This window comes from Nerophis ophidion, linkage group LG06, assembly GCF_033978795.1.
Source record: "Nerophis ophidion isolate RoL-2023_Sa linkage group LG06, RoL_Noph_v1.0, whole genome shotgun sequence".
NCBI lineage: Eukaryota > Metazoa > Chordata > Actinopteri > Syngnathiformes > Syngnathidae > Nerophis > Nerophis ophidion.
In genome coordinates this window covers 47183462-47201073 of record NC_084616.1, presented here as the reverse complement: position 1 = coordinate 47201073, position 17612 = coordinate 47183462, and the positions used below count along the sequence as shown (strand labels likewise).

At 43.9% G+C, this 17612-nt stretch overlaps 1 protein-coding gene across 3 annotated transcripts in view; it reads left to right on the top strand.

Annotated features, from left to right (window-relative positions):
- samd11 (sterile alpha motif domain containing 11) overlaps positions 1–17612 on the top strand; it is a 121654-nt gene that overhangs the window by 88134 nt on the left and 15908 nt on the right. For all 3 annotated transcript variants that reach the window (XM_061903959.1, XM_061903958.1, XM_061903960.1), the window contains exons 7-8: positions 3294–3447; positions 14250–14365. In XM_061903959.1, the coding sequence (XP_061759943.1) occupies positions 3294–3447; positions 14250–14365 (270 nt within the window). The remainder of the gene's footprint in view (positions 1–3293; positions 3448–14249; positions 14366–17612) is intronic.

Below are 17612 nucleotides of genomic sequence, written 5' to 3'. Positions count from 1 at the left end.
CCTCTCTTATCCCCCCCCCCCTTCCCACACACACACACTTGCACAGCCTTGTCTGCCGCCAGCCAAGTCCCCTGCGGCCTGGCGCAGCAAACAGATCGATACACCGGAGCTAGGCTGCATTAATATCTGTCGCTTCATCCCCCCTCCGCCCTGGCGCCCGCTCAACTGCCTCAGCACACACACACGGCGGCGGTACCTAAATCACACTGATGCACACAAACACATATAACGCCCATACAGGCGGCGGAAATGGCCCGCTGGCACCTAAGGGATCTGTCTAATTAAAAATGAGGGGGGGATAGATTGAGGAGCAGAGAGGGAGAGAGAGAAAGAGAGAGGGCAAGAGAAGGAGGGAGAGAGAACAGGATGGATTTTTCTCTCGTTAGGAGCCATGTCTCCTGGTGCGGCCTGGCCTAGCCGATAATGATGAGGTCTCGTTTCGTACGAGGGCGAGAGCGGGAAGCAGGGAAGCCGGGGTAGGAAAGGCGAGGAAAAAAATGGAACAAGGCGAGCGGGAGAGGTCAATGGTCGGTGGGAAACGAGAGGCAGGAGGCTGCAGGGAGATGTGACCGTGGTGGTATTGGTGAAAAAATATGCACACGCTCTTACAATGCATGATTAATGAAAACCCAACCACACATCCATTCTGAGGATGGAGCCTATCCCAGCTGAATTATAGGGCAAAACGTGGCTCACACTCTGTACTGGTTGCTAAGCAGAGGTGGGTCAAGTAGCCAAACATTTCACTCAAGTACGAAGCCCAAAACCAGTGAAGTTGGCACGATGTGTAATTCGTAAATAAAAACAGATTACAATGATTTTCAATTCCTTTTCAACTTACATTCAATTGAATGGACTGCCAAGACAAGATAATGAATGTTCAAACTTAGAAACCTAATTTTTTTTTTTTTTAAATAATCATAAACTTAAAATTTACTGGCAGAAACACATTGCAAAAAGTTGGCACAGGGGCATTTTTACCACTGTGTTACATCACCTTTCCTTTTAACAACACTCAGTAAACGTTTGGGAACTGAGGAGACCAATTTTTTAAGCTTTTCAGGTGGAATTCTTTCCCATTTTTGCTTGATTTGCAGTTTAAGTTGTTCCACAGTCTCCGTTGTGGTATTTTAGGCTTCATATTTCGCCACACATTTTCATTGGGAGACAGGTCTGGACTACAGGCAGGCCAGTCTAGTACCCGCACTCTTTTACTATGAAGCCACACTGTTGTAACACGTGGCTTGGCATTGTCTTCCTGAAATAAGCAGGGGCGTCCATGATAACAATGCTTGGATGGCAACCTATGTTGCTCTAAAACCTGTATGTACCTTTCAGCATTAATGGTGCATCAGTCCGTCTTGGATGAGCTCGGGCCCAAAAAGTTAGTTAAAGTTGCTGTTTGCAACTTTCTCACAGTAACATTTTTGAAAGCAAAAAATACAAGAAGAATACTTAGCTTATGTTACCATTAGTGGTTTAACAGATCACATTTGTTTGACGATTGTCCATATTTTACACAATTACAAAGAATATGTAATGTGTTGGCCCTGCGATGAGTTGGTGACTTGTCCAGGGTGTACCCCGCCTTCCGCCCGATTGTAGCTGAGATAGGCGCTAGCTTCCCCTGCGACCCCGAAAGGGAATAAGCGGTAGAAAATGGATGGATGGATGTAATAAACATTTTCACCGGCCAGAGTAAAAAGATTGGTGTTTACGTCAGTCAACACGTATGCGCAGGGAGTGCGTGCACAAAAGCAGTCCAAGAGAAGCAACCAACAATTTGCAGTTATGTTGTTATGATAGAATATACATTCAATGACAGTTAACACTAGATATTCAAATTGCTAGTAGCCAACAACACCTAAAGCTAATGAGCGTGCATGTGTTAGATACATACATAATTACGTCATGTACGAGAAGCCATGAGAGGGCAGGATATACTGTATAAAATACATAAAAATTTGGTGGCGTCTAGTTAATGATGCAAAAGCCGCTTGAAGTAAATGTAACAGGTTACTACTAATCATAATTCCATTACAGTGTTTAAAACTGGTTTAGTTTTTCTTGGTTGCTTTTTTCCCACTGTTTATTAGTAAACAATATTACTCAAACAATTTGACTGTGAGCAGAACTTAGGACCTGGAAAAAATCCTTACATTTCCATGTGGATTCAGACAAAGGTGTAAATCCAGCGATTTAATTTCCCTTTTTTTCCCGTTATGAAATAATTTTCTTTCCAAGTTATTTTTCAATGCGTTTTTAAAATGACATTTCAAAATGAATACATTAGCTCAAGATGTGTATCCTCTACACATGTACATACAGTACTATACAAAATGGTGCTGATTAGGATTGTCTGTTTACTATTATTTTCTCGAAGAATGCTCCTAAAGCAGGACGTGTGTTGTATCTTAGTGTCATTCACATTTAATTTACATGCTAATGTGTGCTTTTGTACAGAGGAACTTGGACCACTGTAACACATTGACAGATCCTTGCATTGACATTTTAACCTTACTAGCAAACCATAAAACATTGGGGTTCAATCTTGTTATTTACATAACTGAGGTGTTCCTCCAGACACCCCTTTAGGTCCTCTACTTTTTGACAGCTACTGTACAATTGGTCATTTGTTCAACGTCTTTAGTCATACTAGTGATATTCCTCAAGGTTCCGTTTTAGGTCCTCTTTTTTTCATCATTCGGCCTATTCAACTGGTGGTTTAGTTTAAAAAAAATAGTGAGACATTTTTACAGAAGGTCTTTCAAAACAGCAGAGCGCTTCTGTAACTCTGACAAAATAAAGACCAAAATTGTCTACCATAGATGACGCTGGTTCTCCGGAGTACACAAAATAAAACTATGGTAGTCCGGCCCCCCAGTCCTTAACTTTCTAGAAATAAATGATAAATGATAAATGGGTTGTACTTGTATAGCGATTTTCTACCTTCAAGGTACTCAAAGCGCTTTGACATGAAATGTGGCCCCAAAAACTATTTAATTGAAATTCCCTGCCTTAATGTCTGCTATGACAGGACCAGACTTCCAAGTGTGTCATACTGTCGTGCATACATACTGTACATAACACACAATCAGCACGCATGGTAAATAGGTATATACTGTGCCAAGATTTCCTGCCCATCTGCATGAAAATTAGCAACTGGATGCTAAATGTGTATCTTCCCTTCTCTCTTCCCCTCATTTCTTTTCTCCGACCATCAATCTTCCATCATCTTTTCCCACCTTTCTTTTCCACTTTCTCTGTTTTTCGGCCCTTTGTTCTTTATTCAGACATCCTGCGCGCTCGGCAAGAAGCGTTGGCTGTGGCGGTGAGGAATCCGGCGGCCTTAGAAGCTCACCTGCCCACGGGAGGCAGCTCTTCGTCATCCAGCCAGAGACGCAAGCAGGGCCTACCACAGCACCGGGATGCACATTACACTGACAGGTGAGGAATGGCGTGCAAACACTTGCGAGCCCCGGTTTGCAATACTTTTCATGACTCATTAATAAAGGCAGACACTGGCGTGCTCCGCACAGTTGATGTGAGAGCACGTAAATGTGGAAATAACTGAAAAAAAGTAGGTCCTCTTCCTGGGAAAGATCTGATCATACAAACCCCGTTTCCATATAAGTTGGGAAATTTTGTTGGATGTAAATTTAAACGGAATACAATGATTTGCAAATCCTTTTCAACCCATATTTAATTGAATGAACTACAAAGACAGGATATTTGATCTTCAAACTCATAAACTTTTTTTTTTTTTGCAAATAATTAACTTAGAATTTCATGGCTGCCAACACGTGCCAAAAGTAGTTGGGAAAGGGCATGTTCACCACTGTGCCACTGTGTTACATCACCTTTTCTTTTAACAACACTCAATAAACGTTTGGGAACTGAGGAAACTAATTGTTGAAGCTTTGAAAGAGGAATTCGTTCCCATTCTTGTTTCGTAATGTAGAGCTTCAGTTGTTCAACAGTCCGCTGTTGTGTTAGATGTAAAATATGAACGGAATACACTGATTTGCAAATCCTTTTCAACCCATATCCAGTTGAATGCACTACAAAGACGACGTATTTGATGTTCAAATATTTGAATATCATCGCTTATGTGCAGTGATTTCTCCAGATTCTCTGAACCTTTTGAAGATTTTACGGACCTTAGATGGTAAAACCCCTAAATTCCTTGCAATAGCTCGTTGAGAAATGTTCTAAAACTGTTCGACAATTTGCTTACAAATTGGTGACCCTCGCCCCATCCTTGTTTCTGAATTGCTTAGCATTTCATGGATGCTGTTTTTATACCCAATCATGGCACCCACCTGTTCCCAATTAGCTTGCACACCTGTAAGATGTTCCAAAAAGGTGTTTGATGAGCGTTCTTCAACTTTATCAGTACTTATTGCCACCTTTCCCAACTTCTTTGTCACATGTTGCTGGCATCAAATTCCAAAGGTAATGATTATTTGCAAAAAAAAAAGTTTATCAGTTTGAACATCAAATATGTTGTCTTTGTAGCATATTCAACTGAATATGGGTTGAAAATGATTTACAAATCATTGTATTCCGTTTATATTTACATCTAACACAATTTCCCAACTCATATGGAAAGGGGGTTTGTATTTTACGCTTCATAACGCGCCACACATTTTCGATGGGAGACAGGTCTGGACTGCAGGCGGGCCAGGAAAGTACCCGCACTATTTTTTTACGAAGCCACGCTGTTGTAACACGTGCTGAATGTGGCTTGGCGTTATCTTGGTGAAATAAGCAGGGGCGTCCATGAAAAAGACGGTGCTTAGATGGCAGCATATGTTCAAAAACCTGTATGTACCTTTCAGCAATAATGGCTCCTTCACAGATGTGTAAGTTACCCATGCCTTGGGCACTAATGCATCACAGATGCTGGCTTTTGAACTTTGCGTCGATAACAGTCTGGTTGGTTCGCTTCCCCTTTGGTCCGGATGACACAATGTCGAATATTTCCAAAAACAATTTGAAATGTGGACTCGTCAGACCACAGAACACTTTTCCACTTTGCATCAGTCCATCTTAGATGATCTCGGGCCCATAGAAGCCGACGGCGTTTCTGGATGTTGATGGTAAATGGCTTTCGCTTTGCGTAGTAGAGCTTTAACTTGTACTTACAGATGTAGCGACGAACTGTATTTAGTGACAGTGGTTTTCTGAAGTGTTCCTGAGCCCATGTGGTGATATCCTTTAGAGATTGATGCCGGTTTTTGATACAGTGCCGTCTGAGGGATCGAAGGTCACGGTCATTCAATGTTGGTTTCCGGCCATGCCGCTTAGGTGGAGTGATTTCTCCATATTCTCTGAACCTTTTGATGATATTATGGTCCGTAGATGTTGAAATCCCTAAATTTCTTGCAATTGCACCTTGAGAAACGTTCTTAAACTCTTTGACTATTTGCTCACGCAGTTGTGGGCAAAGGGGTGTACCTCAGCCCATTCTTTCTTGAAAAAGACTGAGCATTTTTTGGGAAGCTATTTTTATACCCAATCATGGCACTCACATGTTCCCAATTAGCCTGGACACCTGTGGGATGTTCCAAACAAGTGTATGATGAGCATTACTCAACTTTATCAGTATTTATTGCCACCTTTTCCAACTTCTTTGTCACTAGTTGCTAGCATCAAATTCTAAAGTTAATTATTATTTGCAAAAAAAAAAAATGTTTTTCAGTTTGGACATCAAATATATTGTCTTTGTAGCATATTCAACTGAATATGGGTTGAAAAGGATTTGCAAGTCATTGTATTCCGTTTATATTTACATTTAACACAATTTCCCAACTCATATGGAAACGGGGTTTGTATATTTAGATTTGTATGCACGTTGACTCTATGCGAGGGATCCACATAACCTCTTGCCTACAACTCTGATGCCGTTAGGCTGCATGCGCGGCTTTGCCTCCTTCCTTTACTACCCCCACCGCTGGCCCCTGAGCCTCCCAAACAAAGCCGGGGGCAGCGGGAGTGGGCGGATAATTGCTTGTCGATTATTTATGTGGCGCGGGGAGAGGCGGGGGATCGATAATGGGCCGGCGGTGCGGCAGCAGGGGAGGGAGGTGGGGGGAGTGTTTGTGCGAGAAGGGGAGCGGGTGGGGATATGAGCAGGAAGCGAAGCGGCCTCCTGGTGTTGTGATGCAGCTCTGGGAGGTTGTGTGTGTGTGTGTTGCTGGGGGTTTGTGTGCGTTGTATTTTTTTTGGTGTACGTTGTGTGAATATGTCTTCTAATTTGCATGTGTGTGTGTGTTTGTGTGTTTTTGCGGGGCCCACAGTGCAGTCAGCCACGGCTGTTCTTCGCCAGTATACACAAACCGGGGTAATTAGCCACACAAGGCCAGAGAGGGTTAACTATAGACCTCACCTCCACACACCCTGCACCTCCCACCTGCCTCCTCTTTAACCCCTTCACTCACCACACACAGTTTTTGGAGTGAGTATAATGGAAGGGGGCTAATACAGAAAATATGCTCAAGGACTCTTGCCTTTAATTGTGCCTTTGTTCAAATGAGTCAATGGAGGGAGAAAGGGGACAAGAAGTAAGTAGACAATGTGCCACCTGTATTTACTCTTGTACCCATCCATCAATTTCTACCGCTTGTCCCTTTTTGGGGTTGCGGGGGTGCTGAAGCCTATCTTAGCTGCATTCGGGCAGAAGGTGGTTTACACCCTGGACAAGTCGCCACCTCATCACAGGGCCAACACAGATAGACAGACAAAATTCACACTCACATTCACACACTAGGGCCAATTTAGTGTTGCCAATCAATCTATCGCCAGGTGCATGTCTTTGGAGGTGGGAGGAAGCCGGAGTACCCGGAGGGAACCCACGCAGTCACGGGGAGAACATGCAAACTCCACACAGAACTCAGGACTACTCAGGACCTTCGATTGTGAGGCACATGCACCGACCCCTGGTCCACCGTGCTGCCCTCTTGTGCCCAATTGGAGCAAAATACACGCATGTGCTCAAATACGGTACTGAGTTTGTATATTTTGAAGATTGAGCTTAATGCTCTGCGATGAGGTGGCGACTTGTCCAGGGTGTACACCGCCTTCCGCTCGATTGTAGCTGAGATAGGCGCCAGCGCCCCCCGCGACCCCAAAGGGGAATAAGCGGTACAAAATGGATGGATGGATGGATGGAGCTTAATGCTGTCAATTCGCACCACCTACTACTACATGGTCGTATGCAACCTAGACATTTTCAAATTGTATTAGTATTCTTCTCTGTTAATGGCAACAATTAACTGTTTATGCTTAAAGTCAACTTTGCTCAAGGACAGGGGTCAATTAGTTTTCATTGAGCGCCACTTGTAACAGTAAATATATTTATAAACATAAATGTATAATTGCCCCATGATAATATTAAACTATTGCCTACGCATTTGAGTGTTGTATTATTTTATTTTGTTTTTTTACATAAAAATGGTTAACTTGCTTTGAAAAGCCAAGCTGATATTAAAGTGTTTATTTTTCTTAACAAAAAAGGTTCGCACTTCGAAGTTAGCAGCTTCACTGTATCACATTTTCTTCAAAGCATTATCTATGAACAGTTTTTGCCAAAATTACCTTATTTTTTGGGTTATAGAGCGCACCCACCAAATTTTTTGAAATAAATAAATATGTTTACACCCGACTATGAGTTGCAGATAACGTATATACCAGTAGGAAAGATTTTATACATGTTTATTTACATAGCTTAATTATTTCCAAACGGTACCTGTCATTAGGGCTGGACGATATTGCCTTTTTTTAATATCTCGATATTTTCAGGCCATATCGCGATATACGATATATATTATGATATTTTGCCTTGGCCTTGAATGAACACTTGATGCATATAAGCACAGCAGTATGATGATTCTATGTGTCTACATTAAAACATTCTTCTTCATACTGCATTCATATATGCTACTTTTAAACTTTTATGCAGAGAGGGAAATCACAACAAGTCAATTGACCAAAAGTGTATTTATTAAATTTATTAAGCAATGGCACAAACATTCATGTCATTTCCAAAACAGAAAGTGCAAGATTGTCAGAGACATTTTGAATGTCAAATAAAATGAGCTGCCTAATAGGAAATCAAATAGTATTCGTCCTTCACTATGTGGTAGGTTAATACGGACGTTATGAAATTTTTTTCATTCTCTAGCGTGTGACTTTTCAAATGATGCTACATATTAGCAGTAATGCTACTTTTTATAGCAACACTTTTGTCCCACCCTTGACAAATTACGGTTGTCTGTTCGACATATTCCCACTTGAAGCCGAACCACCGCCAGACGATGGACTCCCTGCTGTTTTTATTGGGAATTAAGTCTTCCTTCATTTGTTTCAAGATCCGCACCTTCTTTCTCTCGTATTACCACTCGAACGGCTACGTTAGCATCACAGCTAACGTTACCCAGTCTGCTACCCATCTGCTGGGCGACGGCGTATACGTATGTGACGTATGTCTTGACAGTATGTGACGTGTGTAGGTTTGTGCGCCTGCTTGTCTGTGAGAAGGAGAGACAGGAAAGAGTGAGAAGAGCCTGTAGTGTAATACAATATAAAAGCAACTGCGTGAGAACGTATACTGGAATATTACGATATAGTCATTTTCTATATCGCACAGAGACAAACCCGCGATATATCGTGTATATCGATATATGGCCCAGCCCTGCCTGTCATACGCTAGTGAAATGGTTGATCAAAGGCTGGTTACGAAGTCTAGTTTCCCAATCAGCTATACAGACTCAACAACTCCACGGTGACGTTTTGGTGAATTTACGAAACGGAAACAATACAAAAAGAATGCCATTGTAAGTTAATATCATTACACAGACACTTGTAAACTTGTTAGCATATTCGCCAATGCTAACTACGCTAGCTTGATTACATTTTTTTTTACTCACGGTTCCGATGCAAATGTGGTTGCAGCTCTGCTATCCGAGACAATGACCGGAGCAACAAAATGTCTGCTTTATGCTGATCACCGATAAAATTGTCACAATGTTTGTCCAAACCAAGTCAAAGTATTCTTCCAAATATATATGTGAACAGTTACATGATCAATAACGTAAAGAAAGTTAAATACATTGACGTTAGGGCTGGGCGATATGGCCTTTTTTTAATATCGCGATATTTTTAGGTCATATCGCTATATATGATATATATCTCGGTATTTTGCCTTAGCCTTGAATCAACACTTGATACATATAATCACAGCAGTATGATGATTCTATGTGTCTACAATAAACATTCTTGTTCATACTGCATTAATATATGCCCATTTTAAACTTTCATGCAGAGAGGGAAATCACAACTAAGTCAATTTACCAAAAGTGTATTCATTAAAGTTATTAGCAGGTGACTTTTCAAATGCTGCTACATATTAGCAGTAATGCTACTTTTGGTAGCAACGCTTGTGCCCCACACTTGACAAATTAAAGTTGTCTATTCGACATATTCTCGCTTGAAGCCGAACCACCGCCAGACGATGGACCCCGTGCTGTTTTTCTTGGGAATTAATTCTTCCTTCATTTGTTACCAGATCCGCATCTTCTTCCGCACCTTCGCAACACTCCGCTAGCATCACGGCTAAGGTTAGCCATGCTGCTGGGCGAGGGTTTATACGTATGTGACGTATGACGTGACGTGTGTAAGAACCTGCGCTTACACTGAGGAGAAACATGAAGGAGTGGGAAGAGCCTGTAGTGTAATGCTCGCATCTTAAAACAACTGCGTGAGAACGTATACTCGAATATTACGATATAGTCATTTTCTATATCGCACAGAGACAAACCCGCGATATATCGCGTATATCGATATATCGCCCAGCTCTAATTGGCGTGATACTGGATCCTATACTAAATTTTAAAAATTGTGTTAAAAAGGTATGTCATGTTCTGAAATATAACATTGCCAACTTCCAGCACACCGGGAGCTCTTCATCAATGGAAGCAGCTAAATCTTTTTCAATGCAATGATAATATCACATAGTTTGTACTGTATGTCATCATGGTCTCACGCCAAACAGACCATTTTAAATAATCTCAGATCATTACATAATCAAGCATTGAAAATCATCGATAAAAAGCCTCGGTGATACCACCATTGTTACATCCTTGAAAAATACAGTATACTTAGTTTTGAAAACTTGAACAGGTACTCCAATATCCGCCTTGTACATAGGATCCTAAATGATGCTGCTCCGCCCCCCTTAAAAATATACGTACAGCTACGCTCTAAACTAATAGGCGGAGTGTTAAGGTCTATATCCAGGGGTGACTGTAATGTTCCAAAAAGAAAGGGACAATTGGTAGAAAATTGGATGGATCGTATTTAAAATGTAGTAAATAGGTTTTTTTATGCTCTAGCTATGAAAATATTTGGTGTATAAATAATAATTCCTACGTCTTGGAAATTACTTTACCACAGTCAAGACTAGAACCAATTAACATTAAACAAGGATTGACTGTGTATGAGATTTGTTGCATTGTTAGTTAATAGATGTTAAAGTTGAAAAGGTATGCATTTGCATATGTTTTTTGCTTTCAGAATAAAAAAATGAATACAATTTAATAAGAAAAGGTAAAGTACTTTACTTTTATGCTTTTGCGGGCCACGTGAAATGATATGGTGGGCCACATCTGGCCCCCAGGCCTTGAGTTTGACACCTGTGGGTTAGCCGGTCCAGGGAATCAGCCAAAACGCAGCACCACCAGTTCACATCACACAAAGCCAAAGCCAGCCTCCGCGCCATGCAGCCACAAACATTCAATAAAACATTTATTTATTGAAATATGAAGAAGCTGCCGATGCTGTGTTTGACTTTACAAATCCAACGATCAAGCGTTCCCTTACCACCTTACCACAGACAATGGTTGTAGTCTGTGTGCAACCTAAACAACAATAATAAATGAACATTTAACGTCACTTTTACCTTGCTTGAAGACTTTTGTTGGCAAAGATGGTGACAAGCAGAGAGGGATGTGAAAGGAGAAGACCAAGTCTTTTTCTTACTTTGCTATGAGTTCTTTTTTAATTCAATAGTGTTTGTCACCTTTATCAAAATGCTGACACTTGCGACTTCCTTTGGCCCTGTCGTTCTGAAAATAAGAAGTCAGCAACATGTGTGATTCTGTGTTTGGCTACTGACACCTAAGAATGATACTGATTTAATGATAGTTTGTTTGGACGTGGGTAACCGAGACGACAAAAACCGAATACCACAAAAAGCGGGTTTTCCGAAAGGCGAGGTTCCACTATATATAATTTTAGTGTTTATACCAAGTTCGACAAACTATCTCACGTTGAAGAATCGGAGAATAGAGAGTAGTGTTTTGTCCCCATACTTTTGTCCATATCGTGAACCTATAATAAAGCAGCACAAAGACAAAAGGAGAAGCACATTTTGGTCAGATCCAAAAGTGGAATAAGTGCAAACTACAGCGAGAATTAAAATAGAGAAAATTGGCGGAATGAAAAGCAAGCGGCTGACTAAGCACGTCGAGGCGACTAACTCCATCCCTAACCCTCTCTATGGCTCACCTTTCCTTCGACCCCTCATCATTGATTATCTTGGGCCCATTAGGGCCCATTGTTAAAAACAAATCATTAGGGCCGCTCAATGGGTTTAGAGCATGGCGCTCCATTTGTCTGGCCTTAAATGGCGCTAAGCTCACCGAGCATCTGCCAACCAAATAGGGAGGGATGGAGGAAAAATACAGAGAGGAAGGAAGTACAAAACATGGGAGCTTAAAATGGGGATGAAGAGAAGGAAGCAGGAGAAAAAAGCGTAGAAAGCGAGAGGACGATGTGATGGAGAGAGAGGGAGAGAGAGAGAGAGAGAGAGAGAGAGAGAGAGAGATGAAGCAAGATAGGGAGTGAGGCATGGAGAGAGTGCGAGATAAGGGAATGGAGGGAGGGCCGGCGAGCGAGGAGGGAGCCTCATCCATTTTAATGAGCTTCCTGTGTAAATGTGTTCCTGCGGAGAAGGAGCCGAAGGCGGCCGCGCGGCGCTCCTAATCCCCCCCACGCTCCCGTCATTAAGGGCAGTCCTGTCACACACACACATGCGCGCACACACAAAACACGCACACACCTCGCCTGGGCTGCTTCAGGACAGGAACGCTGTCGCCACTCTGACAGGTCGTCACACACGAGTGAATTTCCCAGAAGCCCTTGGCCTCACTGGCGGCACAGCGAAACACACACACACACACACGCACACGCACATTCACACACAACTAGCACAGCTCTGCGTTGTTATGAGTCCACCTTACATTTGTGTTATGTATAGAAAAGCTAAAGAGAAAACTTAGCCAATTCTCCCTCAAAATGACATTCTAAAAAAAGAGGGAGAGAATAAGAGATGGAGGAAGGGAGCGGAGGGGAGTGTCAGGCGCGCTCCTTTCCCGCCTCTTCTCCCTGGCTCTCCGTGATTAGGCCTAATTATGGTGGCGCAGACGCCTGGCAGCCTCAGTCATGCAGCTTTAATTGACCGTTATTCATCTGTGGCCTAACGCTAGGCAACGGTAGGCGGTGCAAAGAGATGGAGGGAATAGAAAAGGGAACATCAGAGAGACGGCGGTTGATTGGGTGGGGGTCTGGCGTGCGGGGAGGAGCTGACCGCGGGTGGGGGTCGATGGCGGTCCTTGCGTGAGCCGCGGTGTGGCCTCGTGGAGCTGCGCGTCGCGAGGCTAATTGCTTGCCCTGAGGGATTAAACCAGGTGATTACACACTGGGCGGTGTAATTACATAAGAAGCGGCTAGTGGGGCCCCCAGCTCGCGGCCCCGGGGTCACGCGCCACAGCCCTCACCCAAGATTAATTGGAGCTGCCACTGGAGTGCAAGGCGCCGCCGGAGAGAGCGGTTATACGATTAGCATTAACATTTCAGCGGCAAAGGCGATCGATGAATGGTTTTTAGTCCCTCCCCTCCTGCTACAACACACACACACACACACACACACACACACACACACACACACACACACACACACACACACACACACACGCACACACACACCAAAACCTCCAACCACATTTCCTTGTCCCAGCATACAAGGCTTCGTCAGCTGCTATCTCACCACTTAGCCAAGCAAGAGACAAGCAGGCGCTAGCTAATTTGAACATGGTTACAAAACAATATTTACAGTTTGCACGCGTCCAGTCAACGCCTTCCACTTTGCTTCCTTTTCCCTCATAAGGACGGAAAGACAGCAGAGACCAAGGTTACAGGCTATGACGCCATAAGCTATTATTTTGGCCACCTAGCAGGCGGACATGGTCCTCCTCCACAGGCTCGCACATTTTGACACAGTCAAGAGGTCAAGGTGCCGAAGTCTCATTATTCTGTCAGCTTGCGTGAAAACATGTCCCCCACCTTGTGAACACGCGCAAATAAAAGTGCGAAAAATGCATCAGGGAAGGTGAGAGCGCAAAAGAAGGGCATGATCAACACCTATTTTTCATTAAAGACGCAGAGAAGTACAGAAAAAAAAAGATGGTTTGGCAAGAAAAAAAAAACAGTAGGACAAAGGTGAGAGGCGCCTTTCCCCCCCTTGACGAGGACAAAGGACGAGGGAGATAATGGAGAGGCCTTTTCAGAAGTTGAGGTTGCGGGACGCTCCATCTTTTCACCAGCCTCAATGCGGCCCGGAGTGCGGGTGGGAGGGAGCGAAATGGGGCATAAAAGGGGTGGCAGACAAGGGGGGACTAGGAGAAGAGAGGCGGGATGAGTGTTAATTAGAAGGTCCTTCAGCCCGTGGCCCCGGTCAAGATGCAGGGGCCGCCCCAGCTGTCAGAGCATGACACACTGGCATTGTGCATTCAGTCCTCATTATGTGTGTGGCTGTGGAGTTGTGTGTGTGTGTGTGTGTGTGTGTGTGTGTGTGTGTGTGTGTGTGTGTGTGTGTGTGTGTGTGTGTGTGTGTGCATGCGTGCGTGCGTGCGTGTGTGTGTGCGCGCGCGCGCGTGTGTGTGTGTGTGTGTGAGGCGGATGTGGAGGGTACAGCAATGGCCAGCGGTGCTTGCTGCAGCGTGACAAGACTGATGAGGCACTGAGGCAACGCAGGGGCCTCTGGAAGACGGCTGATAAAAATACAGCATACACAAAGATGAAGCAGTTCACACACACAAGGATAAATTGGGGGAAAATGGTATTATGGTCGTTGTAATAAATGCAAGTAACCTGAAAATAATTAAATGTTTCCATATTTGCTTGCACAGGGAACTGTCCCAACCTCCACCTCTACTATCACCTCCAACTGCCCCTCACATCGCTTTAGGACCTCACCTGCGGCCTCCTTTCCTGGGCTTGTCCTCAGCTCTCTGTCAGACCCCCGGTGAGTCACTGGCTATGTGCACATGAACACAATTAATTGGAATAAAAGGCCTAACCGGAATGAAAATTCTTAATTTAAACACGCCATTCGGAATATTCTGACCCGATCACACGTTTGGATCAAAATTTCATTCCGATCGGGACGGGTGGTTTATGCTGATAGTTATTCTGATTGTAGCGCATGTAAATGCTTCTTCCAAAGTTTGGGTCAAAATGATCCTTACTACACATGTCTGTGACATCAGCTATACTTTGGTGGTGGAGGGGGGACTAACCCTAACAGTTTTGGAATGAAGCAATTGTCCTGCTGCTGTCTTCCCCCATTCAGAAGTACCGTTAAAAAATGTTGAGTTTGTTGCTTTAAAACAAGACAAAAACAAAAGTATGGTTTGGAGTGTCATGTGTCGGTGTAACAATAAAAGGAGGGATCCCGTTGTTGTCTCAACAAACTGTTTTATTCACAACCTTACAGCGACTCTTAAGTGTTAACTGCTAGTCTCAGGCAAATACATAGAATGTGGGAACATGAAGGCGCGCCCTGATGACGTCACTTTTGCGACTACAGATACTACGACAACCCGTACATATCACAACAAGGAGTGCAGAGAACAGCTTTGTTTCAAAAAGATAGGTAAAACAAAAGTAGCGAACAGAAGGAAAAAGTTATAAATAAATGACATGAAATCATACACGCAGATATGCACAGATTCATGTTTGCTTAAGCGGAAGTCACTGCTTTTTCTTCTTTTACTTCCGTTTACGCATGTCAAAATAACGTATTTCGATTTAAAGTTTGATGCTTGAAAACGTACTTCATGATCAAAACATTCTAATCCCGGTTATGATCAGATTAAATACATTTGTTTACAGGAATTTGATACACCTGAGATTAGGTTGACCACAATGCATTGCAGGATGATGGTCACAGTCTCTCCAACATGGAGAATTTCCTAGCTGTACAGCAATGTCTATAGTAGGAATGTATATCGTTCGGATTTTATTAATACCGATACTTAATGGTGAGACCGATACTCTTATCGATACAATATGTAATTGTTGTAAATAAAGATATTTTTGTAATTACAATTGGAATTGTAATTACAATTTCACCAACGTTATGTAACATCTTACAGCAGGGAAGTCTTAACTCTTAGATAAGTCAACTATTTTACAGGGCAAGGTGCAATGCAAGATCACACAGATACATCACTATTTCTATTCATTACAATTACACTGGAAATAATAATTATGTATGATATTCATGTGCAATGCATAGACCTTTTACATGATATATCATATCAAATGTATAATACACATCATTACAATCAATTAGCATATTAAGTGGGTGTGCATTTAAGTGTCGTGTGTTTGGATGCCACGCAAGCGCAGTGCGATTGAGGTATGTCAGATGGCAACTAGTGACTTGTCTGGGGATGCTATCTTGCTTCAGAGCAACTTCACTATTTTTATACTACTTAAATGTTTCACTTTTTTGAGTGGTTTGATATAAACCTGTGGATTGCTGGATCACTCTGAAAACAGCTAATGAAGTGTGGTTGTGGCAGTCGTCAGTAAAGCATATTTACTTCAAACTGAAACTAACTCTTATTACCACGTGTGACTTTGAGGGACTTTTGAGGAGGAAATATTGTTGTGATACAAATGTTGGTGTGCTGTTGCTTCTTTATTTATGATTATTCCAAAACGATAATCAGATCCTACTCAAGTTGTTTTTGATACCTAGCTGAACTGAATGTGACAGCGTGTATCCAATATTGTGGGACTGTTGGTGTATACAGTAGTACTTCAACTTATTTGGTTCAAGGACCAAGCTTGTAACTCGAAACACTTGTATTTCAAATCAAAGTCAAGGAAAGGAGCCAGGCCCTGGAGCTCTGGAGCCAGGCCCGGAATTGGGGCACGATGGCGAGCGCCTGGTGGTCGGGCCTGTCCCCATGGGGCCTCGCCGGGCACAGCCCGAAGAGGCAACGTGGGTCATCCTTCCAATGGGCTCACCACTCATAGGAGGGGCCATAGAGGTCGGGAGCATTGTAAGCTGGGCGGCAGTCGAAGGCAGGGCACTTGGCAGTCCGATCCTCGGCTACAGAAGCTAGCTCTTGGGACATGGAACGTCACCTCACTGGGGGGGAAGGAGCCTGAGATAGTGCGCGAGGTAGAGAAGTTCCGGCTGGATATAGTCGGATTCACCTCGACGCACAGCAAGGGCTCTGGAACCAGTTCTCTCGAGAGGGACTGGACTCTCTTCCACTCTAGCGTTGCCGGCAGTGAGGGGCGACGGGCTGGGGTGGCAATTCTCGTTGCCCCCCGGCTCAAAGCCTGCACGTTGGAGTTCAACCCAGTGGACGAGAGGGTAGCTTCCCTCCGCCTTCGTGTGGGGGGGACGGGTCCTCACTGTTGTTTGTGCTTACGCACCAAACAGCAGTTCAGAGTACCCACCCTTTTTGGGTACACTCAAGGGAGTACTGGAAAGTGCTCCCCCGGGTGATTCCCTTGTCCTACTGGGGGACTTCAACGCTCACGTTGGCAACAACAGTGAAACCTGGACAGGCGTGATTGGGAAGAATGGCCGCCCGGATCTAAACCCGAGTGGTGTTTTGTTATTGGACTTTTGTGCTCGTCACGGATTGTCCATACCAAACACCATGTTCAAACATAAGGGTGTCCATATGTGCACTTGGCACCAGGACACCCTAGGCTGCAGTTCCATGATCGACTTTGTAGTTGTTTCATCGGATTTGCGGCCTCATGTTTTGGACACTCGGGTGAAGAGAGGGGCGGAGCTTTGTACCGATCACCACCTGGTGGTGAGTTGGCTGCGATGGTGGGGGAGGATGCCGGACAGACCTGGTAGGCCCAATCGCATTGTGAGGGTCTGCTGGGAACGTCTGGCAGAGTCTCCTGTCAGAGAGAGTTTCAATTCCCACCACCAGAAGAACTTTGAACATGTCACGAGGGAAGTGCGGGACATTGAGTCCAAGTGGACCATGTTCCGAACCTCTATTGTCGAGGCGGCTGATTGGAGCTGTGGCTGCAAGGTTGTTGGTGCCTGTCGTGGTGGTAATCCCAGAACCCGTTGGTGGACACCGGCAGTGAGGGATGCCGTCAAGCTGAAGAAGGAGTCCTATCAGGTTCTTTTGGCTCATAGGACTCCGGAGGCAGTGGACGGGTACCGACGGGCCAAGCGGTGTGCAGCTTTAGCGGTCGCGGAGGCAAAAACTCGGACATGG